The following is a 25749-nucleotide window of genomic DNA, read 5'->3' as shown; positions in this document are numbered from 1 at the left end:
TGCCTCCCACATGCACCCCCACCAGAACTGGGGAACCTGCAACTGAGGTTCGTCCCTTTTACTGGGAATCAAACCCTTGGGTCTGCTGGCTGATGTTCTAACCACTGAGCAACTGGACAGGGCTACAGTGTTGTTGTTTTTTAATCTCAAGCATTCCTTTTTTATTCTTTTTTATAATTTCCTTCTCTCTGCTTACATTACCCATCTGTTCTTTTTTTCCTCAAATATATTTTTACTAGAGGCCCGATGCTCGGATTCATGCACCGGTGGGGTCCCTTGGCTTGGCCTGTGGGTATTGGGCCAAAACTGGCTCTCCGACATCCCCCAAGAGTTCCCGGGTTGCCAGAGGGCACAGGCTAGGCCGTGGGACCCCACTTGTGAATGATCGGGGCCAGGGAGGAACTGTTTGAGGGCTCCAGGGCGTGTCCGGCCCGTCTCTCCCAGTCCTGATCGGCCGGACCCCAGCAGCAAACTAACCTACCAGTCGGAGCATCTCCCTCCTGGTGGTCAGTGTGCGTCATAGTGACTGGTCGAACAAATGGTCAGACACTTAGCATATTATATTAGGCTTTTATTGTATAGAATTGATTCCAGAGAGAGGGAGAGGGAGAGAGAGATTGAAACATCAATGATGAGAATCATTGATTGGCTGCCTCCTGCACGCCCCCAACTGGGGATGGAGCCCACAACCCGACATGTACCCTTGACCAGATTCGAACCTGGGACCCTTTAGTCCGCAGGTCAACACTGTACCCATTGAGCCAAACCAGATAGGGCTTACCCATCTGTTCTTGCATGCCATCTGTTTTTTTACATTAAAATCCTTAGCCTGTTAATCATAGTTTTAAAAGTTCCTGTTCTGATAACACCAACAATCCTGCCAGAGAACCTGCCTCTGGTTCTGATGCTTTTAGTATGCCTTGTAAGTTTTTGTAGAAAGGATGATAAGATTTCCTGCATAAAAGGAACTATGGTAAGTAGGCCTTTAGTAATGTGGTGGTAAGGCATTGGGGGTTGGGGGAGCATTCTGTAGTCTTTTGATTAGCCTGTGCTCTCGGATTAGGAACTTCACAAGTGATTCTCACATCCCCCACTTAGGTCTGACAGGATGCTGCTGTTGTGGGGGTGGGGGTGGGGGTAGGGAGTTGGGTATATCCCTTACCTAGGGACTTTGGCTCTGATATAACCTCAACAGGTTATGCTCTGATATTTACTGTGAAGACTTGGTAGAGCTCCTGGAGCTAAAATTCAAAAAAGTTTGAGGACTCCCCTATGACTCAGTCCTCTTGGAGTTTTTATCTCTCAGACTTATCCACACTGAACCTTCAGCAGTTTGTTGATTACACTTGAGATTTTCCTACTCTGATACTGGTTTCTATGGAGATTTCTCCAGAGGTATATTGGGGTTCTCTCTGTCTATCTGCCTTTCTCTCCAATCTTTGGGCAGTGGTTTGCTCTCTGATCTCACAGCTTCCATAGATCTAAGAGCTGTTGATTTGAGTGTTCAACCTTTTACTTGTTAAGATTGAATGAAGAATTCTAAGTTCCTTATGTGCTGAATCAGAATCCAGAAGTGCTAATATAGGCATTAAGTGCTATACATTTTGTTCCAAGCACCACTTACGAATTTTGATATGGTGTATTTGTATTTCACTGAACAATACCCATGCTTTCCTTTTGATTTCTTCTTTGATCCATAGTTTACTTAGAAATGTGTTATTTACTTTTCAAACATTTGGTGATTTGTTACATATTTTCTTGTAGTTTCTAATTTAATATTTTTTATTATATAATTCCTTTACATTTCTTGAGATTAAATAAAAAACGATACAAATTGATTATCTTGTTTAGTATCCTGTGTGCTTTTCAAAAGAATGTGTATTTATTTTGCTCTTGTTGTATAGAGCTTTTTTATGAATTCCATTTTGGTCAAGTTGATTGCTATTTTTTAAGTTCTTTATATCCTCAATGATTTTGTTGTGTGTACTTGTTGAGTCAGTTAACTGAGAAGAGGTTATGTAATAATGGATTTTGCTATTTCCCCATTTTCTGTTTTCTTTTTTTAATGTTAAAATCTCTGCTGTACAATGGGGGGAGGGGATTAGGTAATTTACACATAATGTGATTACTGATATAATTGTATTTGAATTTATCATTTTCTAATTTTTTTTTTAAATATATTTTATTGATTTTTCACAGAGAGGAAGGGAGAGAGATAGAGAGTTAGAAACATCGATGAGAGAGAAACATCGATCAGCTGCCTCCTGCACAGCCCCTACTGGGGATGTACCCACAACCCAGGTACATGCCCTTGACCGGAATCGAACCTGGGACCTTTCAGTCCACAGGCCGACGCTCTATCCACTGAGCCAAACCGGTTTCGGCTCTAATTCTTTTTTAAAAATTTAATTGAATTTATTGGGGTTACATTGGTTAATAAAATTATATAGGTTTAAGATGTACAGTTCTATAATATATCACCTGTATAATGTATTGTGTGTTCACCACCCAAAGTTATATGTTTATTTTTTATTTATTTGCCCATTTCTCATCTACTCTTTTATTTAGTGAATATTTTTTATGATTTTATTTTGGCTGATTAGTAATAATTTTTTGTTGTGTTATTTTATTGGTTGCTTTAGGGTTTATGGTATATATCTTTAATATTCCAGTGTGCCTTCAAGTGATATTATACCATTTTCAGGTATTGTGTAAGAAGCTTGTAGCTATATACTTCTATGCCTACCCTTTTGGCTTTTGTGCTATTTTTGTCATTTAAAAATTTTGCCTATTTTATAAACATCAAAATTAATATTTTTTCATCTAGTTATCAGTTAACTTATAAAGATATTTAAATAATTTAAAAGTCTTTATATTTACTCTTATAATTATTGTTTCTAGTGCTTTAATTACTTTGTATAGATCCACATTTCCTTTGTTGATTGTTCTAAAAGACTATCTTTAGCATTTATTCTAGTGTTGATCTGTTGGTGATTAGTTCTTTTGGCATTTTTTTTTTTTTTTTAAATCTGAGAAACAATTATTTTGCTTTTGTTTTTTGAAAGCCTGGCCGGCGTGGCTTAGTGGTTGAGCATCAACCTATGAACCAGGAGGTCATGGTTTGATCCCTGGTCAGGGCACATGCCCGGGTTGCAGGCTCAATCCCCAATGTGGGGCGTGCTGGAGGCAACCGATCAATGATTCTCTCTCATCGTTGATGTTTCTCTCTCTCTCCCCCTCTGCCTTCCTCTCTGAAATCAATAAAAATATATTTTTAAAAAGTTACATTAATTCACTATAGAATTCTAGGTTAATAATTTGGTTTTTGTTTATTTGTTTTTTAGTACTTTAAAGATTTTCTCTTCTGTTTTGTAGCATACATTGTTTTTATGAGAAATTTGTTTTCATCCTTATCTCTCTTTCTTAGCATATAAGGCATCTTTTTAAAAACTTTAACCCCCTGACTGTGTTTATTTTCTTTATTGTTGGTTTTTAGTGATAAGTAGTTTGATTATGATGTACATTCATGGAGTTTTCTTCATGTTTCTTGTGCTTGGGGTTAGTTGATCTGTAGGTTTATAGTTTTCACCAAATTTTGGAAATTTCCTGCTATTCCCCCCGCCCCCCCTAATCCCACTCTTCTTTTTGTATTCCAATAGCATGTGAAGTAGGCTGTTCAACAGCTTATGGGGCCCTCCCATCTCTCTCTACCCCCTCCCACCTTCTTAAAGTTTTCTTTTTCAGCAGACTTCATGTGTGATAGTTTATGTGCTCTGTTCTTATAGTTGGATTAGTGAAAAATTTGTGGCCTTTATGAGACACTTGAATAGACATCATTTTATAAACCCAGCATTATGTTTCATCATGGTTGTTGCTCTTCCCTCTGTTTTCTTCTCCCAAATATGATTACAGAGCCTTGTAGAGTACTGTAAGGGCATAGTAAACAAACTGCTATTTCTTTGGTTACCTATTACAGAATCGCTGTTGAATTTTGAGTGTAATTTAAAATTTTTGTTTGAGGTAGGAAACATTTTTTTGTTTCTAATTAATAGTATATCGGTATTGAATCTTATCTTGAGGACTAATAATTGTAGTTAGCCATAAAACAAAAACGATTCATATTCTAAATGTCTATTTTAAAGAATTCATTAAGTTGCTTGTAAATTTCAATGTAGACCAAAGTATTTATGCACTTCTTTTTTTTGTGTATTAATCCTCACCTGAGGACATTTCTTCCATTGATCCTTTGAGAAAGTGGAAGGGAGTGAGGGGGAGGGAGAGGGAGAGCGAGAGTGAGAGGGAGAAAAAGAAAGAAATACAAAACATCAATGTGAAAGAGACACATGGATTGGCCTTCTCCTGCATGGAGGGCCAGGAATTGAACCTGAAACCCTTCCATGCTCCGGCTAACACACTAACCACTGAGCACATCGGCCAGGGCTTTATGCACTTCTTTAGAGAATCAATATGACCAGATATCCAGTTTTATTTCCAGTGGAAAAGAAAAAGAAAAAGCCATATTTTATTTAGTTCAATAACAGCTGAAATAGTTAGTTTGCATTTTATGGGCCAATTTACATGAAAAAATGTGTGTTTTTAAGCACTACAGTTGCTTTCAGAGCAGTGAGATGCCCATATTATGAATATTTAGGTTGTAAAACTGAGGAAACAACAGATTTGTGATGTTAGGCTTGCTTATTGTGTCTCTTTTAGACTTACCCCACTACCATCTCCTTTTATTTCTTTCTACACCTTCTTGATTTTGAGTTGGTTATCTATAATAATAAAAGCGTAATAAGCTAATTAGACTCGAAGACCTTACAAATGAAGCCAGGGCTTCGAGGGCCAAGGCCCTTGCATGAATTTTGTGCATCGGGCCTCTAGTGTGTTTATAATGGCATTACACAGTGTCATATTATTAAAAGCATATTATGGAATAAAGTAGAGGCCCAGTGCACAAAATTTGTGCACTTGGGGGTGGGGGGTTCCCCAGCCCGGCCTGTGCCCTCTCACAGTGCAGGAGCCCTGCTACCGATCTCCCCAAAGAGGTAGGCCCTGCCCACGCATCCGGGGCTCCTCTATGGATTGCCCCAAAGAGGTAGGCCAGAGCCGGGGGTCTTGCCTCTGCGGCTCTGCGCAGAGCCACCAGGACCCCCGGCATCACCGTGTGGAGCCACTGGGACCCGCCTCCGCGCTGCATGGAGCCGTGGGACTCCCGGTGTCGCTGTGCAGAGCTGCGGGACCCGCCTCCACGCTGCACATGCAGTGTCAAGTCCCTGCCCACCTGTACATGCCCTGCTGCGCATGCAGCTTCCTGGTGATGGATTGTTACAGCGTCAGGGCATCACGGCGTGAGGGCATGACAACCACATAGGCTTTTATTAGTATAGATACTAAGTTAACCTATAAACATGGAGTTAAGGTAGAGGTCTTTCTTTGAGTAAAACTTATATAGCCTTTTTTTTCCTTTTAATTAAGTATGCTTTTTTAACTGTTAGACTCCTCAGCCAAAGGTTGTTGTTTTTTTAATAAGTTTTTTTTTTTAAATATATTTTATTGATTTTTTTACAGAGAGGAAGGGAGAGAGATAGAGAGTTAGAAACATCGATGAGAGAGAAACATCAACCAGCTGCCTCCTGCACATCTCCTACTGGGAATGTGCCCGCAACCCAGGTACATGCCCTTGACCGGAATCGAACCTGGGACCCTTCAGTCCGCAGGCCGACGCTCTATCCACTGAGCCAAACCGGTTTTGGCTAATAAGTTTTTATTGATTTCAGAGAGAAGGGAGAGGTAGAGATAGAAACATCAATGATGAGAGAGAATCATTGATCAGCTGCCTCCTGCACGCCCCCTACTGGGGATTAAGCCTGAAACCCGGGCATGTGCCCTGACCGGGAATCAAATCATGACCTCCAGGTTCATAGATCAACGCTTTACCACTGAGCCACACTAGCTGGGCCAGTTATACTTCCTCTTGCGCTTGGCGGGTAGCCGCACTTGCTCCAGGTGGACTTCTGAAGGTGGTAGGCCTTTAAGCCGCAGCAGACGCTGCAGCACAGCGCGTGCCTCTTGTTGCGGTGCTTGCCCAGTAATGCTGTCCCCTTCGTCATCTTGCTTCTGCCACCAAGACAAAAGAGAACCACTGATCTTTTTACTGTCTCCCTAGTTTTGCCTTTTCTAGAATATCACATAATTGGAATTATACTGTATGTAGCCCTTTCAGATTTGTTTCTTTCACTTAGTAGAAATCATTTAAGATTTTTCCCATGTTAAAGGTTTTTTGTTTTGTTTTGGTTTTGCTTAAGAAATCTTTGATAGTTCTTGCAGGGTGGGTCAGTTGGTTGGAGCATCGCCCCATTCACCAAAAGGTTGTGGGTTCCATTCTTGGTCAGGGCACATACGCAAGTTGCATGTTCCATCCCTGGTTGGGCAAGTACGAGAGGCAACCCATCAGTGTTTCTCTCTCACATCCATGTTTCTTTCTTTGTCTGTCTGTCTGTCTCTCCTTCCCTCTCTCCCTTTCTCTCTCTCTAAAAAGGCATTAAAAAACATCCTTCGGTAAGGATTAAAAAGAAATTTGTGATACCATTTGAAATTTAAAATGTTTTAAATTTGTTATTTAAAAATATTTTTATTGATTTCAGAGAGGGAGAGAGAGATAGAAACTTAAATGATGAAAGAGAATCATTGATCGGCTGCCTTCTGCATGCCCCCCCACTGGGGATTGAGTCCACAACCCCCTGGCATGTCCCTGGTTCATAGATTGACGCTCAACCACAGAGCCACACTTGTCAGGCTAAAAGTTTTTTTAAATAAAATGTTGTGTCATAAGGTATATAATAAGTACTATCTAATCACTACGTTGTACTCATGAAACTAATATAATATTGTATATCAACTGTAATTGAAAAATAAATTTTAAAAATGTCGTTTTATTTAATAGGACTTTTGCCACTAAAATTTGCTTTTTATTCATTGCTTTCTTTGTAATACCATTTCTTCTAAAAGTCATGTTTTCATTAGATTTATGGGCATAAATATTTACTCCAGGGGTAAACAAGGATATTCTGGTAAATGAATGGGAAAGTTTACCAATCCTAATTTCGATTGCTAGATGGAAGCAAATAATATATTGATTTTGCTATTCCACCCCGTTTTCTCTCCTTTCCTTATTTAATGCATGGAGAAAGTAACAAACAAGAATAAAGAAATACTGTTTTGTTTAGATGACTTTGAACTTTACTAGGGTCAGATGTGAGTAGCATGGAGAACCTCAGGAATAACTTTCGTTACTTGGGAAAATTATTTAAGAAGTGAAGTGGGTGGTTTCCTAAGTGATCTGCCCAGCATGCATTCATATTTCTGAAATAATCTGTGAAGTTTAACCATTGTTAAATGAGAGTGTTTTCTTCTGAAATTTACATTGAACTCTTTGTTCTTATTTATGGATTATAGTTTGCTAAAATACTGATTATAGTTTATTTTTATGAGGTAATGTCTCGTATTTGATGATGAAAATCTGTTACAGCAGTGAAATGATGTGGGGTGGGGAAGCACCAGGAAGTGATAGCAGAAAAGTAGTAATGGGGAATATTTCGTTTTTCAAACATTTGAAGTATTCTCTTATTTTTTTCTGAACATTGATTTTACTAAAAATGCCAACTATTTTGAAATTCGATTTTATTGTCACTTTCTCATTTTTCAGATTTATGTGACATTTGTATTGAGTGGTGGTTATATGTGGGAAATTTCAGTTTTGTGTGTTTTTAGATTTTTCATTTGTATTGCATCAGAGATTTCAGATACATGTATTAGAAAAATATTTAATAATTTATTTATTCAACAGAAATTTAGGACTGGTTATATTCTAGGAACTTAGTGAATTTAACAGCAGCAAAAATCCCTGACCCTATGGACCTTACACATCTTTCATTTTGAAACATGTAACATTTGGTTTAATAGATTTACCCATTATTTCCCAAAATGTGCATCAGGTATAATACATTTTCCCATTTTCATAGTCATTCAGTTTGCTGTTATTTCCACACGCCTTGTATTAAAATGATTATTAAAAAGTGGAAACTAATTGTTTAAGCAAATCTTTATTTTACTCTTTTCCCTAACATATCTAGATCAACGGGATGATTGGGAATAAATTTTAGGGTATAATAATACTTTTAAGCTTTAAAAATCTTAACTGCAAAATATAACTGTTTTCTCACCTTAGTACTTGGAATAAATAATTTCTGTTTCAAAGGCTTTAATCTTTCTTTTTGAAAAGTAGCCTTCCCCTGAATTTTAAAATTCTTGGTCTAGCCTGTGCTAGCTCTAGCCTTATAATCTCATGGATATATTCCTCTAATCACTTTGTAGCACCTCATTTCTAATTGTTGCCTTCCTGTGCTGAACAATAAAGCTGATTTTAATTTCATGTGTAAGAAGTAGTATGTTCTTGTTGAGAATGCTGTAGCTTGAGAAACAAATACCGTCAATATTATTTACTATGTGTCACTGAATAAAAATGTCTAATATGTACTTTTACTGATTGCTGCAATTTGATGCTCAAACAGCCATAATATAAGTCATTTACATTTTTAAAAATAATATTTATAAAAGACTCTAAAATAGCTGTTTTTACATAATTTGCTTAGGTGGACTGACTTATTTTTATAACAGAAACTTGCCTATGTTTATCTTACCAGTCCAATAATTATTTGTTATTGTTAATGTCCCATCTTTTTTTATCTATAGTGAAATTATAATAATTTTTTTCCTTTTACTTCCTTTCCCAATGAAAATGTTAGACTTATACGAGCACTAGCAGCAACTCTATATCTGGATCATTGAAGCGCTTGGAAGATACTGCAGCACGATTTACAAATGCAAATTTCCAGGAAGTTTCTGCGCATACAACTAGTGGAAAAGATGTTTCAGAGGCTAGAGGGTCGGAGGGCAAAGGGAAGAAATCTTCAACTCACAGCTCAGGTCAAAGGGGAAGAAAGCCTGGTGGAAGAAATCCAGGAACGGCTGTGTCAGCTGCTAGTCCTTTCCAGCAAGGTATAAATTATGATGTTTTAGTTAAAATATTTGTTCTTATGATCAATAGTAGTTAAGTTTTATAAAATAATTTATTTTTTATTTATAACTAATGGGTCATTGGAGATTATTTTATAATTAGTTGCTGTAGTAAGATTACTTCCCAAACTAGTGTTCCTTGTTTAAATGTTTTTGGGACTTTTGCTTTCTTTTTATGTTGTGACATGTCCTTCCAAAGTTGAACTGTAATTTTAATGTTTAAATAGATATGAAGTAAAGTTTTTAAGTCTGGGGAGGAAAAAACAAAAGCTTGAGTTTTCCTTTCTGCTCTATAGACCAGTTATTTTTTATAAATTGTTTTTATTTACCTTTCCTAATTATATACTAAAATAGTTAAGATATATTTTTAGTAAGTAAACAAATGCTGGGTAATTTTTTAAGGGATCTAAATAGTTCTTGGGAAATAGTAGTTGTTGATTATGAAGGCATTTATTTTAAAGCTTGATGTTTAAAGTAGAATTTTGCTAAGCCTACATATCTTTTGGCAAGGCTGCTATATTTACAGCATGCCCAGTTGAAAAATAATTTGTTGTTTAACTGAAATTTAAAATTAACTGGGCATGTTGAGTTTTACATGGCAACCCTCTTATGGAGAACAGAGTAATGCATCTAAACTTTAAACTACATTAGCCCTGTGTTCTAAGTGTTAACTTTGTATAATTTTTAGCATGAACATAACTTTTTTGAGAAATGTTAAAACTGCTTGAGATAAATATATTAGTAAAGTATACAGTAAATGCTCCCCGTTGTTCCCTAGGAGTAAGTGAGGGGAGGAGGAGGAAATAGCCCTTTTCTTTACTCCATTCAAGGTTTTGATAATAATAAAAATTGTATCTAAAATGTACCAAAATATAATTTATATATGTAGAGAGATTGCTTAGTTGGCAGACTTTATTAAAAACTATATATATTTTAAACTAATAGTTATTTTGGGCTTCAAGATCTTCAAGTCCCATATATATTTTGTTTGCCTTACAATACAAAAAAAAATAGACAAATAGAAAAGAAATAAAATGCCAAATTTGCTGTTTTATTTTAATAAGTTTATATATTTTTTATTTTTATGCCACTATGGAAAATAATTTAATTTTAATGTAACTTCATTCACATTTTAAATGTGATATTAGCAGAAGTCAGTCACCTGTTCTCTACAATTAAGACCTTATTTTCTACTGTTAAAATTGTATTGTTGAGTTTTTAATGTCTTTGAGGTACAATCCATTTAGAAAAGAAATCTCTTATTTTCTTAAGTTTCATAACATTGAGTGTTTTCCCGCCTCTGTTAAGATATGGTAGCGAATATGTTATGTTTTTATATCTGAGGTAATAGGCTGTAAGAGTTTTAAGAGTTGAAATATAAAGATAGGATATTTAGAATAATTGGTTTTATTTTTTTTCATTGCAGTTAGTATGTGAATATTAGAAAACATGCATTTAAAGTATTGGGTATACTAAATATTTTAAAGTATTTGCTATAGTGTAGTAAGCTTTTAACACCAGCTGTAAAAACAAAAATGTGTAGAAAAAAGATAGATGAAGACAGATCAGAATGGATAATAAAGAACTTCTTTATAGTTTCTAATTAAGTAGCAAATCATTGATGAACTGTAGATAGCTTCTTAATATGTATGCTTTTCTATATGGACATGCTTAACATAGGAAAATGCTTAACATAGGAACAAATACTTTTATAAATGCATAAAACAGATACTGTCTTGAAAGAGTTAAATTTTAAACTATTAATGTTCTTTTAAAATAAGCCATTTCAGAAGAGCTAAAATTTAAAAATCAAAACCTTGATACTTTAAAAATAAATTTTTGTGCGCGAGAAAAAATATATCTGTAAATATTTAGGTGGATTTATGTGTGATTACTTATGAATGTGCTCTGCAATAAAATTTAACACTTAGCTTGGAATTTCCTTCCTACTCTAATAAACACTTTATTTTGAGCTTTTGTTTCTAAATCCATTAGTTAAAATATGACAGAGTTTAGTTTTATGAAACATGTGATCACAACTAAGTCTGGGTATTTTATTTGGCAAGTGTGTTTGGTGACATGGGATGATGAACGAAACTGTTGTTTCATCTCAACAATATTATTTTTCTGTCAGGTTAATAAGAACCCGAGGCTCTTATAGCTTGTAATGGTGTGTGGGACTACGAATGTTCTTTATCTAAAGCAGTGGTTCTCAACCTTCCTAATGCCGTGACCCTTTAACCCTTTGCACTCCGAACCATTCTGGACATTGGCTACCAGCTACTCGACGCTACTTTGCGGCGGAAACGTGCATTTACAGACCCTCGTATTATTTAGTATAATTTTGAAACCAAGTAACGTATTATAATGATATTGGACTTATATGAATTGGGTGACATCGAGGAATGTATATTTGCAAAAAAAACCCCAATATTTTATTGTTTATAATTTTGTACAGTATGATAAGTTTTGTAACACTCCCCAATATGCATTGCAGGCTGATTAGTGCATGTTTGACAGCAGTAAGTGGTTTGACGCCTGCCACCAGGTGTTTTCCTGTTAGAACACACAATGCAGTCCCGTTTTCTTTGTCCCACATCGGGAATATGTAGTTTATTGTTTAAACCGACACAAAACCCGCTGACATTTCTTGTATATATCTTAGTAATTTTACGATATTTTGATTTAATTTCTTGTGCCATTTCAAGATAAAACTTCAGGGAAACATGCATGTCTCAAAAAGTTGCGTTGAAATAACTCAATTCCCCGTAATCACTAATAAACTGCAATGTCCCCTGAGAGGGGACATCCGAGTGATATGCTAGAATTCCGATGTCCCCTGAGAGGGGACAGCGGAGTGCAAAGGGTTAATACAGTTCCTCATGTTGTGGTGACTCCCAACTGTAAAATTATTTTCGTTGCTACTTCATAACTGTAATTTTGCTACTGTTAGGAATCGTAATGTAAATATCTGATATGCAGGATGTATTTTCAGGGGTCACAACCCACAGGTTGAGAACCGCTGAAAGAGTATGGGAAGAATAAGCAGTTGTGAAAGAGATTCATGAGAGGAGCCTTTCCAATGACTACTTTCAGAAAAACAATAGCAGATTGTCAGTGGCTGGTTTCTTTTCTTTATGCAGCTCCATGGGAAGTAGACTGGGAGAATGTAAGGTATATAGATTAGGTTCTATGTGATTATTATTATTTGATTAAATCTGAGTTTTGGTGGGATAGCTTTAACTAAATGACAACATTCACCAACATTATCTAGAAGTTAAAACTCAGAACTTATAACCTAACAAACGTTTTTTGGTTCTTGTATGTTGGAAACATTTATAATCATATCTTTACTAATTAAAAAAGAGGAAGTTCCTTTAGCTATTCAGAGTCCATTTATAGTCTTATCAAAGTCTCCTTGAGACTTTGCTATTCATCAGTTCTTCCTCAAGTATACACATAGTTGGGGAAGAATTGAGGATTGCTGCCATGGTAAAAGGTAGGTTAAATAAAGCACAACTTATATCTTGGTAGTTGTATAAGTAATAGCTTAAAATTCAATTTAATGACTATAAAATGACAAGTATTTTTAAAGATAATTTTATAGATAATCTTGTTTTCAGTAATAACCCTTTTAAAAATCTACCTTTGTTACATAAGTGATGTCCTAAGTTTTATAGTGGTTTTTTTTACCCTCTCTTTTTGATGATTGTTTCATTTCTATTGCTCATGGGAACTTTTGCATCCAATTTTTTCTTTTCCTATCCCCCCCGCCCTTTTTTTTTTTTAACTACAGGTAGTTTTTCAGGAACTCCAGGCAGTGTAAAATCATCTTCGGGAAGTTCAGTACAGTCTCCCCAGGATTTCTTGAGCTTTACAGACTCAGATCTACGTAATGACAGTTATACTCACTCCCAACAGTCATCATCAACCAAAGATGTACATAAAGGAGAGTCTGGAAGCCAGGAAGGGGGGGTAAATAGTTTTAGTTCCATAATTGGTCTCCCTTCGACCTCGGCTGTTATTTCACAGCCTAAAAACTTTGAAAATTCACCTGGAGATTTGGGTAATTCCAGCCTTCCTACAGCAGGATATAAGCGGGCTCAAACTTCTGGCATAGAAGAAGAAACTGTAAAGGAAAAGAAAAGAAAAGGAAATAAACAAAGTAAGCATGGGCCTGGTAGACCCAAAGGAAACAAAAATCAAGAGAATGTTTCTCATCTCTCAGTTTCTTCTGCTTCACCAACATCATCTGTAGCATCAGCTGCAGGAAGTATAACAAGCTCTAGTCTTCAGAAATCTCCTACATTGCTCAGGAATGGAAGTTTACAAAGTCTTAGTGTTGGCTCATCTCCAGTTGGTTCAGGTAGGGATTTGCCCATTGTTTTTCTCCCTTACTTCCACCACCATCACTCTTTCATTACCCCAAAAAGTAAATTCATTTTAAACTATTGTTATGATCATACTTGAGTTGCTAAGTGACATTTGATTATCTTCATGAAAAAATGTGTTATGATCTTAGACAATTTGGTGTTTGGAAAAGACATTTGGCACTAATCTGACATTACTTAATTAAGTATAGGCTAAATAGTTTATTGGTTATTTTTTATGAAACACCTAGGATTAATTCCCATTTTTGTTTTTGCTTCACTTGCACAGAGTTTTTAAAACCAACTCAGCCGGTGAAGCTCAGTTGGTTGAACATTGTCCCATGCACCCAAAGGTCGTGGTTAAATTCCCGGTCAAGGCACCTGTGGCTCAATCCTTGGTGGGAGGGGTGGTGGTGCGGAAGGCTGCAGATCGATGCTTCTCTCTGACATCCATGGTCTCCCCCTTCTCAAATCAGTGAAAACATTTTTTTTAAAAAGCCAACTCAGAATTTGCATTTGCAGTGTGACAGTTTTTGCACTCTATTTTTGATTGGCATTTGCTTTTGAGCTTTCTTTCTCTAAATTTTAGCCTTCATTTCTCAACAATTCCTCACACAAATTCTACTTGAATTGCTCCATCTGGAATATTTTTCAATCAGGGATAAATGATTTTAATTTATGGATTTTAGCAGGAAATATATGAAATGATTTATATTCTCTTTGTTTTCAGGAAATATATGAAATGATTTATATTCTTTTTGTTTTCCAGTATGTTTAACATTTTTTACCATTATCTTTACTAAAGTATGAATGCATTTATATATGTTGTTATTCACACCATTGGGATGCTTCTTTAACAGTTTTTCTACCTGTTACATATTTAGGGAGAAATAAATGACTATTATTTTCAATTAAAAATTTTTTTAAGATTCATGTTTTTACACAAACTTTATACTTTAGATATTCGTTAAATGTCCACATTTATATTTTAAATTGTATCTTGAATTTCAGGTAAATGATTTTAAATGGTTGCTTGTAAAGCTCATCCTTCTTTTGGTTTTAGATGTCTGATTGTAGAAATGAGGAAATTTTGGCTAAAATAAACTATTATGGATTTTATCAGTTCTATTAGTTGATGGAGAGGATGGTAGGAAATGGTATGGGAAAAAACATAATTTAATGAATGTTCATGCATATTTTATAAACACAGAACATTGGAATTTTATAGCTGTGCAGATAATTTCAGTAAGCAAGCTTACGAAATATTCTAAGGAAGAAAAGAGCACGTTTAAAGGTTTAATGTGAAAAACAGTAATTATAACTACCATTTGTTTTATGCCAGGGTCTGTTCAGTACATTATAATTATTGTATAATCTTCGCAATAGTTTTATGAAGTAAAAACTATTAATGCCTCTGTTTTACAGCTGATAAAACCAAGGGTTAGACAGGTAAAATAAGTTGCCTAAGGTCACACACCAGGCTAGCTGTTTCTCATAGCTAGCTAGCTTCAGTGCCTGTGGTAGACTTGTTTGACAAGTGGTTTTTGTTTTGTTTTTTAGAAATGAGTATAAAGTATGGAAGGATTGTTTCATTAGTAGCATTAGGGGTAGTTCTAGAGCAGGGTTTCTCAATGTTGGCACTATTGCCATTTTGATCAGGATGATTTTTGTTGTGCAATGTTGTCCTGTGCATTGTAGGATATTTATCAGGATCCCTAGGCCTTACCCTCTAGATACCTATAGCACCCAAGAACCCCAACCCCAATCAAAAACTGTCTCTCTCCCTCCCCCCATCCCCCCGGGGTAGAGAGCAAAAATCTCCCTTGGCTGAGAATCACTGTTTCAAAGGCAGAAAAAATATATAAATTGCATTGAGAAATAAGTTCATGAAAATATTTAAAGATATTGTACACTTGGAATATATATTTTATTTATGTAACATGAAACATATTTGACATTTGAAATCAGGATTTCTTAGCAATTAGCTTTAGCCTTTTGTCACAAAAAGTAAATTTAGATAAATTTACTCAGAAAAAAAATTGAGTTCATATATTTATTTTTAGCTAGAGGCACAGTAATCAGATGAATAACTTAACTGAGAAAATGAAGCCTAAGTTTGCTTTTGTGAAAAGAGAACCTCACTGATTTCCTATACATAAAAGTCAAGTCTGATAACTAGTGAAATTCAGAAATTGCATTTAGATGCCATTTGAAATACATATCTTTAATGGAATTAAAATAATTGATTTACACGCCTAAAAGTATTTTCCTACCTGTTACATATTTAGGGAGGTTTTAGGCATGGGAAATAGCATTCTTTACACAATGATTACTTTCAGAGGGCAATTTTGTGGTACATCTGTGAGAGAAAAATATGAATTTGTATTCCTTTTACCTCACCATTAGGTAAACAGAAATTTAGGATGGAAATTCCCATAAATATTATTTCTTGACAATAAATAACTTAAATTTAGATTTCCCAGGATTTTTTTCTTAAAAGTTGTGCTTAAAAAACTTAAAACTTGTGTCTAAGTTGTTTCTTAAACTTGTATGTTTTAATTTTATACATTTTAATAAAGTTTTAGGATTAGATCAGAGCACTCTCTTATTGATAAACTCAGTACTAAAAAGTGTGTTCTTACCTAGAAGAAGCTGGCTAAATGCCATGAATATTTAGAAATTATGCTTTCTTGGCATAAATTAAGAATTCCCAACTGCTGTTGACACTTTAATATATGTTACACACTGTCTTAAGCACTTGACAAGCATCAAGTATTATTAATCATATGGAAGAAGAAACTGAAACAGAATTCTCACAGCTCTAAGTCATAGAGCTATGCATTTTCCTTGATTTCAGACAGTTATAAAATTCAATGGATGTTTTCTTTTTTTAAAATATATTTTATTGATTTTTTACAGAGAGGAAGGAAGAGGGAGAGGGTTAGAAACATCAGTGAGAGAGAAACATTGATCAGCTGCTTCCTGCACACCCCCTACTGGGGATGTGCCCGCAACCAAGGTACATGCCCTTGACTGGAATCAAACTTGGGACCCTTCAGTCCTCAGGCCAATGCTCTATCCCAGGGGTGGGCAAACTTTTTGACTCGAGGGCCACAATGGGTTCTTAAACTGGACCGGAGGGCCGGAACAAAAGCATGGATGGAGTGTTTGTGTGAACTAATATAAATTCAAAGTAAACATCATTACATAAAAGGGTACGGTCTTTGTTTTTTTGTTTGTTTGTTTTTTTTTTAGTTTTATTCATTTCAAACGGGCCGGATCCGGCCCGCGGGCCGTAGTTTGCCCACGGCTGCTCTGTCCACTGAGCCAAACCGGTCAGGGCTCAAGGGATGTTTTCCGATGAGACTCTAAAACCACACTAGTATACATGACAATCATACTTTAAGGAACAGGATCAATGAGAGAATTTGAGCCATTAATTTTGGCAACGGTAGTTGCAAGCATAAAAATATTAATTTCTTTGGACTAATTTTAGATTCAGAAATCATTTAGTAATTGTAAAAGCAGGAAAGTTTCTCCCTATATAAATAAGTAGGAAGGAGAAAGTGTATACTGTGTACTACTTTGTTATCAAGAATTGTTTTTCATGGTCTCCTTTAAAAAAGATTTATTTTCTGTAATGACAGGTTTATAATTTAGTAATGATGAAAGTGACCTTTGTAAGCAGCTGTTGGTTATGATGTTAGACTATCATATGCATTATAATCCTAGCTCCATGAGGCTAGGGGCTGTGTTTGTTGTGTTTGCCACTGTCTGCTCACTGCTAGCACAGTACTTTGAGTTTAATAAATGTTAAGCATCTTTTAAAAAAAAAGAATGCTACTGTAATTGCTGAGAATATATCATGTGGTTAGTAGTATTCTGTTATTTTGTAACTGCCTTCCAAGTATTTATAAACAGGTTGCAAGTGAAATTAATTATTTGTAAAGCTTTTCATGTAGTACTACAGGCCAGTTTAGGATATGTAATTAGGGTGGAGAAGATGGAATTTGGATTGTACTTCAGAGTAGGTAGAAAAAGAAGGCCAGCAATATTATCAAAAAAGAAAGTGTAGGTATATTTGAAAGATAAACCCAATAGAAATGAGATGCGTGTGTTTGTGGGATGGAGGTAATAATTCAATAGGTTAGAATGAATGGGGTTAGCCTGGCCAGTGTGGCTCAATGGCTGAGCATAAACCCATGAACCAAGAGGTCATTGGTTGATTCCCAGGTTGTGGGCTCGATCCACAGTAGGGGACGTGCAGGAGATAGCCAATCGATATTTTTATCTCTCTGTCCCTCTCCCTTCCTCTCTTTCTAAAATCAGTAAGAACTTAACTAAAAAACAAAAGAAAAGAAAAAAAAAGAATGGGTTTATGGAGAGTTGAATGCCAGGCTGAAGAAATCAGACTTAATAGGCTAGTAGTCTTTTTCCAGAATATACATCCTGAACTTAATTTTGGCAACTTACTATTAAAAGAATTTCGTTAATGGGAAAAAAAGATACTGCTTCTGTCAGCTTATAATAATAGCAATCCTATATAATAAAAGCCTAATATGCAAATTGACTGAACGGCAGAATGACCTGTGGAACAATCAGTCGCTATGAAGCGCACTGACCACCAGGGGGCAGACGCTCAATGCAGGAGCTGCTTGCCGGCCCCAGGCCAACCAAGGCGGGTGCCAGCGGGGGCCCCCTGATTCCCTTCCCAGTTCCCCGGCAGAGGGAGGCACCCACCGGCAGCTGGGGGGGGGGGGGGCGGCGGCAAGTGGGCGGTGCCAGGCTGGCCAAGGCGGGTACGATGCGATTGGTCGGGGGCCCGGCCATCACCCATGATCGTTCTGCAGAGGGAGGCCCAGGCCATTGGCCAGTGGGGCGACCATTTGGGGGGCTCCACTATTGCCCCAAAGAGGGAGGCCAAGCTGTCAACTGGCAGGCTGTGGTGGGTGGGCAGGGCCTCCCTCTGCCGGTGCGATCGATCGCCCCAAATAGGGAGGCCCAGGCTATCCTGTGGTGGTGCTGCAGCGGGTGGGCAGGGCCTACCTCTTTGAGGAGATTGATCGTGGGTCTCCCAGACTGTAAGAGGGCACAGGCTGGGCTGAGACCCTCCCCCCTCCCCCCCCCCCCCCCAGCCGAGTGCACAAATTTCGTGCACTGGGCCTTTAGTCCTATATAATAAAAGCCTAATATGCTAAGTGTCCAACTGTTCGACCGGTCGTTATGACGTGCACTGACCACCAGGGGGCAGACGCTCCGACTGGTAGGTTAGCTTGCAGATGGAGTCCGTCCGATCGGGACTGGACGAGACAGGCCGAGCATGCCCTGGAACCCTCCCGCGGTCCCTCTCTGGCCCCGATTGTGCACCCGTGGGATCCCTCAGCCTGGCCTGCGCCCTCTCGCAATCCAGGACCCCTCGGGGGATATCAGAGAGCTGGTTTTGCCCGATCCCCGCAGGCCAGGCCGAGGGACACCACTGGTATCTTATATTTTAGAGCACCCAACAGTCTCTAAAGAACTCTTTACTACCTCATTTGATACTTGGAACTGCCTTGTAAATAGGCAGAACAGTTACTACTGCTGCTGCTGTTGTCGTTATTTCTCCTGTTTTACCACAACTGGAATATAAAGCAGAAGTAGAAATTAGATCCTTATAATGTGATTCTCTTAAGACATGTTCAAATTATAATAGAATGTACACAGCAAGATGTTTATTCTAGGAACCCCAGATCCAATCAGAATAGAAACCCAGACAACATCTGTAAATTCCTTATCTGATCAGGGGTTTTGAACTGTAAGATTTGTGTTATAATAAATTAAAGCACATCCTGGTAAATGACTACCATTTTACAGTGACTTACACAAAATGGAAAATTAGTGTGGTGTTTTAAGAGATAACTAAAGGTTGTAAGTTTTGGTTTATAAACTATCTTAAGCTTTTGCTTGATTTCTTTCCTACAAATATTCTTTTGAGATCCTAGCAAGTAGGCACTAAATCTTTTGAGACATTGAAAATTACTACAGCATTTGAAAAAATAAAATAGTAAAATAATAAAATTACTACAGCATTTGAAAGAGTTGACATGTTGTGTTTGTCTTTTTCCTTTTTCTTATTTATCTCAACAACATTATGAGAGTTTATGATTTTCTAATGTGAAAGCTAACGTTTATTGAGGTAACATCGGTTAATAACATTATATAAATTTTAGGTGTACAGTTTTATTATACAATATCTATATACTCCATTGTGTACTCACCCTCAAATAAAGTTAACAATTTTTTCTTCACAAAAAGCAACATGTTGTTATTTTCTCTGAGGAAAATCTGGTATTCATTAAATGATAAGGAGTTGATGGTTTAACATGAAAGTTTTTTCTTTTGGCTACTGTCTTTCAACGTATACGGTTTCCTGTTTTTAAAAAATCTTAGTTGTCTCTAGTTCTTTAATATAATGTCATACCTTTCTAAGTTAAGATACTTGAAATCTATTTCAGTGATGGAATTCTCTAGTGGTGATAAATGCTACAAAAAAAAGATTCTGGAAAGGCACTCTTGGTTGTGTTAAAATCTTAAAGATTTCACAGAGATAAGTTATTAATGCAAACATCACTTCTAGAGAAGTTTGTTCTGACTTACACTGAAGTATGAAGGTTAAGAAAGTTTAACTTGAGCCCATATAACTATGAAAGGGTTCTTGTTAAATATGTCCCTATTTATGTCATATCTACCTAGGTTATAAAATGAAACTGAGAAGTCGTTCCCTGGTAAAATATTTTAATTAGGAATAGGCTGATTCTGTAAACAAACAAAAATACAAAATTAGTTCAGTAAACTCACAAGAGTAGAGTTACTAATACAGTATAGTAGACCAAGAAGTGGATTAATGATTGAGAATAATTCAAACCTATCTTAATGACTCAGGTTCATGATTTCATATACTTTGATTATATTGGGTCATAAATGAAAACCATATAGGAAATTGGATGCTACTAAAACCAGGATATACCTTGGCCTTTGCTTTCTTGGAAAATTCCCTGATTTTGTTTTGGTCTTCGGTGAGTTGAAAATTTGGGCCTATAACCTGCCTTTCTACAAAAGTACTAGATCTAAGGCCAGAATAGCCATATTTCATTCCCCCCCCCTCCCCCAATTGAGAAAGTTCTTTGGTTATTCTGAGTGTCCTTTGATTATTTTCCAGTACCATTCCAGTTACTATTTCTCTGTAATGTACCATGTCAGTCTCTTCTGTAGCCTTCACTCCCCTTTTAAATCTCACTTGTATTGGATTTGTTAATGAAGCATTGAAGTGTCAAATTCTCTTGCTAGGTCTCATTTTTGAGTGTTCCCTGGATAGGACTTACACTAAACTGGGCTAAATGTTTGATTTAAAAAAAAAATAGCATCGAATATAAAGTTCTTTTAATATTACAGTCATTGAAAGTGAGTGCTGGCTTGCTCTATCTTGCTTTGTCTTATTTCAAGTTATTCAGAGTGTGCCCAAGATTAGGCTCGACCTCTGAGTTATATATGTGGGTAGACATGTGAGTGATGGTTGCCTGAAAGGTTCTGTTGTACACATGGTTTCTAGAGGTCATGTTTTTGGTTTTGTAATATCCAGAGAATTTCTAGATATCCCTCCTTTAAAAGAATTTGGCCGACAGTGTTAGCCACAGTGGAATACCAGCTGTTTCCAGGATTAGCAGGGTTTGTGAGTCACAACCTTAGTCCTGGTTTTATCAACTGTTTTTGCCTTTCCAATGTCATGTAGAAATTACTTCCCGTTTTCTCAGCAGCTTTGGTTTTAACAGTGTTTTATTGCCTCATGTCAACGTCTGCTTCTCATTTGGGTGGAGTAAAGGAATAAGAGTAATGGCTTACTCATTCATTAGTGTCATCAAAAAATGAAAGGTTACAAGAATGTAGTTTAATGAGTTTTATACTGTTCTATAAATCATAATGGGTTTCTGATCGTATATAAACTAAATAATTTTCATACTTAAATTGTAATTTCTAATTGACCACAGCATTTAAATGTTTTTGATAAACTTCACATCTAGTGAATTATATAAAACACATTAGTTTATTACATTGCATAACTACACTTTCTTTTAGTAGTGAATCCATTTATACTTAGACAGTTGTTATGCAGATTCATTTGTAAGCCTTTATGTCTTTTCCTCATTCTTTGCCCACCCACGCACACACATATTCCCTCATGTCCCAATTACTAGCTTATAATTTCTGTTCCCATAGTTCTGTTTGCCTTTCTCAGCTAGACTTTTAGGTGAATGTTTTCCTTTTTTTCTGGCCTGTTTCTTTTTCTACTCTTGAATCACTGGCAACTTCTTTGCTGATTTCCTTTCTCCCTCCCTCCCAACAGAAATTTCCATGCAGTATCGGCATGATGGAGCTTGTCCAACAACTAGTAAGTTGTCGAACTGGGTTGGTAGCCCAGGCTTTTTGACTCCTACTCTAGTGCTTTTTCTAGTGTATTAACCTCTAAATTTTAATTTTCAAAATGCAATTTGTTCTTAATTGAATAGATTTCTTTCTCATACAAAGATCTTAATTGCTGCTTTGTCCAGTGTTCAGTATCCATATTACAGTCAAATTGTGAACAAATTTTAATTACTGTTTTGCCCTTCAATATGGTGTTTCCATTGCAGAATTGTGACTTCTGTCACCAATCTTGATGTTAATATATTTTTCAATATTTGTATATTGGCAATTGTTAGCTTTCTTGCTTAGACTGCTATATTTGTTGAGACTATTACACTGAATTCCAAGATATGAGCATGTTTGATCAGGTTAGATGATAAAATGAGTTTTTTTTTTAATAATAAATATTGTTAAGTGTGACCAAAGGTGGATTTACCTATATAGAATTGCATCTAGGTACTCACTTTTTACAAGAAAAACATTACATACTACTAAGTATCTTTTTAGAAGTGATTTTGCAAAACAAAATAAAATAAAAGTAATTTTGCATATGTATTTTTTTACTAAGGAAATGTGATAATATATCTAACATTTAAATTTAGTAGGTAATATATTGACAAATCTAATATTTAGAACTTTATGCCATGTAAAAAATGAGCTTGCAGTTTTAATGATTCAAACGATACATGATAGACTTACCTAGATTTTATTACACCAATTCAGTCTATGCCTATGTATTTCTTTTGTGTGTTTGAGAATGATCTTAACCTGAAGTCCTTTTTTCCTTACTTAAAAGCTTTCTCAGAGTTGCTGAATGCAATACACAATGGTAAGTTGTATTAGAATCTTCTCTGGTGGTTCATTTATCACTAAGGTTGCCTTTTACAGAGAATTTCAATTGAAAGCTTGCATGTTCTATTGATGAGATGAAATCTGGCTCTGCAGTGAGTCAATTGTTCAGCACCTTAGTGAAAACTTTTTGTAGACTGCCTATAGTAGGATAATAGGTCAATGTAGTTCATCAGTTTGGCTTTTATTGTCTCTTTGTGAGGCAGAATGTAATAGTGTTGTTCTAACTTTATGAAAGTCTTGTCTTTTCTATTTTTACAAACAGGTTTTGTAGTTCTTTTGAGTTCTCTCTTGCCAGCACAGTTAGTAATCAGTACCTGCATAAGGAATTTACTGCTTCTTTCACATCTTGAAAAGAAAAAGTTATTTTTAGGATTTTAAGTTAATGTAAGGAATATTTTTAATAATTTAACCCTATATTCCATATAATGAATGAAGGAAGATAGCTTTTTAAATTATGTCTAGTTTGGAACCAGGTTTTCTAAAGGGAATTGCATCTTCTGTAGGTTTGGGTTCTGAAATCAGGACATAAGGCAAATGCTGCTATCAGTGTTCACTTTTGCATTGTAATTATAATGAAAGTCATTTTTGCAAAAATATTTGAGTTTAGTTTTCAATAACCTTCTGTAATTCTTTTATGTTCAAAAAAACTTTTCGTTAATCTAGTGTCATCTTTATTGATTTTCTTTTTCAGTTTTCAACTGACACAACTCATTTGTTCAAAACTGTTTATATGATTCTAAGCATTTTTCCAATATGTTTTCATTAACTTAATGAAATCTTGCACATTTTTCTAATGTAGTTTAATTTACAGTCAATTTGCATTATATGTCAGGTGTTTACAAATCTATGGCCAGTAAGACAATAATGGCATGATAAACAGGCATAAATACTCACGTTGATTTGAAGGTGGGGGTGGTTGGAACATGGTTTTATAAGTGTTATTTTATTAATGCCTACATTTATTTATAGCTCTTGCTTTCCTATGTAACCTGGAACTGAAGAGTCTTAGATAATGAATATTCCGGATAAAAAGGAACTCTTGAACATTAGGTATTTAGCAGAAAAGGGATGGAAGCATTCTTGAGAATAAACTAAACATATTACCCATTCTTTGATAGGGAAGTATAAAAAAGGAAGAGATTTAACATTTTTTTTTTCGATTTGCATAGGTAAATTTACACTTGGTCTTTAATTTTGGAATATTAGAATTTGGAGGCATGCTGAAAGTTTGAAAAGAGTATACTTGGGGTAAAAAGAAAGTAGATATAGGGAGCTGTTGTGAATGAACTACCACATAAATCTTTGCCTTTATTAACTAAGTATTGGGGTGTATTAATTTAATGGGACATTTGTCATGCTTCTCTTTTTTGGTAAATAAAATTAATGTCATGGGATTAATATAATGAACACAGGTCTTAAAAATTTTTTCGGTTTTACAAGATTATGTTTGAGAGAACTTTCTAATAGTGTAGTTAGATACTTGTGTAGTATTAATCACATCATATAGAGAAACAAAATAAGTAATGGACTTATTATTTTTCTTACATTTTTTATAACTAGAAGTTTGTACCTTTTGACCTCCTTTATCCATTTCGCCCTCCCCCCAACTCTCTCCCCAATTCAACTACATCTGTTCTCTATATCTATGAATTCTTTTTTTTTTAAAGATTCAACATATAAGTGAGAGCATATAACATTTATTTTTTTCTTTCTGACTTATCTTACTTAGCATTTAGCCCTCAAAGTTCATCCATGTTATCACAAATGGGAAGATTTAGTTCTTTTTTATGGCTGAATAATATTTTAGTGTTTGTGTGCACACTTGTGTATATTTTCTTTATCCATTTAACCATGAATGGACATTTAGGTTGTTCCCATGTCTTGGCTGTTGTAAGTAATGCAGCAGTGAATATGGGGTGGATATACAATCATCCCTTCGTATACACAGGGGATTGGTTCCAGGACACCTCCTAGGATACCACAATCTGTGGATGTTCAAGTCCCTTATATAAAATGGCATAGTATTTGTGTGTGACCTATAGAAATCCTCTCATATACATTAAACTAGAGGCCCGATGCAGGAATTAGTGCACGGGTGGGGTCCCTTAGCCAGGCCAGTGATCAGGGCTGATAGGGGCCGTCTCTCCCAGTCCCGATCAGGGTCGGCTGGGGGGAGAGGCCGCAGGAGGTTGGCCGGCTGCAGGAGGCTGGCTATGGGAGCACACTGCCCAGCAGGGGGCTGCTCCTGCATTGAGTATCTGCCCCCTGGTGGTCAGTGCGCATCATAGCGACCGGTTGTTGGGTCATTCGATTGCTTAGGCTTTTATATATACAGATAGACAATCTTCTGGATTACTCTGGTTTTCATAATGATTGCACCAACTTATATTTCCACCAACAGTACGCAAGTGTTCCCTTTCTCCAGGTACACTATAATGAACCATCTCACAATATTTCTCACCAACACATTATTCCTTCCCTTTTTCTTTCTTATTAAAAATTGGTTTCAAAGAGAGGAAAGGAGAGAGAGAGAGAAATAGAAACATCAACAGTGAGAGAGAAGCATCAGTTGGCTGCCTCCTGCATGCCCCCTACTGGCGATCGAACCTGCAACCCGGGCATGTGCCCTGAACCAGAATAGAACTGTTACCTTCTGGTTCATGAATCAACACTCAACCTCAGAGCCACAACGGCCAGGCCCTTCTCTTTTTCTTAATAGTCATTCTAACAGATTTGGGATGATTATCTCATTGTGATGTTGATAGCATTTATTTCCCTGATAACTAGTGATGTTGAGCATCTTTTCATTTATTTGTTGGCCATCTGAATGTCATCTTTGGAAAATGTTTGTTCATCTCCTCTCATTTCTTTTTATTTATTACTAGTAGCCCGGTGCATGAAATTCGTGCATATTAAAAGGGAATTAATTGCCCTGGCCGGTTAGGCTCAGTGGATAGAGCGTCCGGCCTGCGGACTGAAGGGTCCCAGGTTCAATTCCGGTCAAGGGCAT

At 36.3% G+C, this 25749-nt stretch overlaps 1 protein-coding gene across 14 annotated transcripts in view; it reads left to right on the top strand.

Annotated features, from left to right (window-relative positions):
* MLLT10 (MLLT10, histone lysine methyltransferase DOT1L cofactor) overlaps positions 1-25749 on the top strand; it is a 218037-nt gene that overhangs the window by 126142 nt on the left and 66146 nt on the right. For 9 of the 14 annotated variants that reach the window (XM_023758558.1, XM_023758559.1, XM_023758554.1 and 6 more), the window contains 4 exons: positions 8808-9060; positions 12875-13444; positions 21829-21873; positions 22684-22716. In XM_023758558.1, coding sequence (XP_023614326.1) covers positions 8808-9060; positions 12875-13444; positions 21829-21873; positions 22684-22716 — 901 coding nt within the window. The remainder of the gene's footprint in view (positions 1-8807; positions 9061-12874; positions 13445-21828; positions 21874-22683; positions 22717-25749) is intronic. The other 5 variants (XM_023758565.1, XM_023758556.1, XM_023758566.1 and 2 more) reach the window with 5 other exon arrangements.

This window comes from Myotis lucifugus, unplaced genomic scaffold (genome assembly GCF_000147115.1).
Source record: "Myotis lucifugus unplaced genomic scaffold, Myoluc2.0 scaffold_132, whole genome shotgun sequence".
Lineage (NCBI taxonomy): Eukaryota > Metazoa > Chordata > Mammalia > Chiroptera > Vespertilionidae > Myotis > Myotis lucifugus.
Note: the sequence above shows the minus strand (reverse complement) of the source record. Positions and strands in the feature narration are given on the sequence as shown.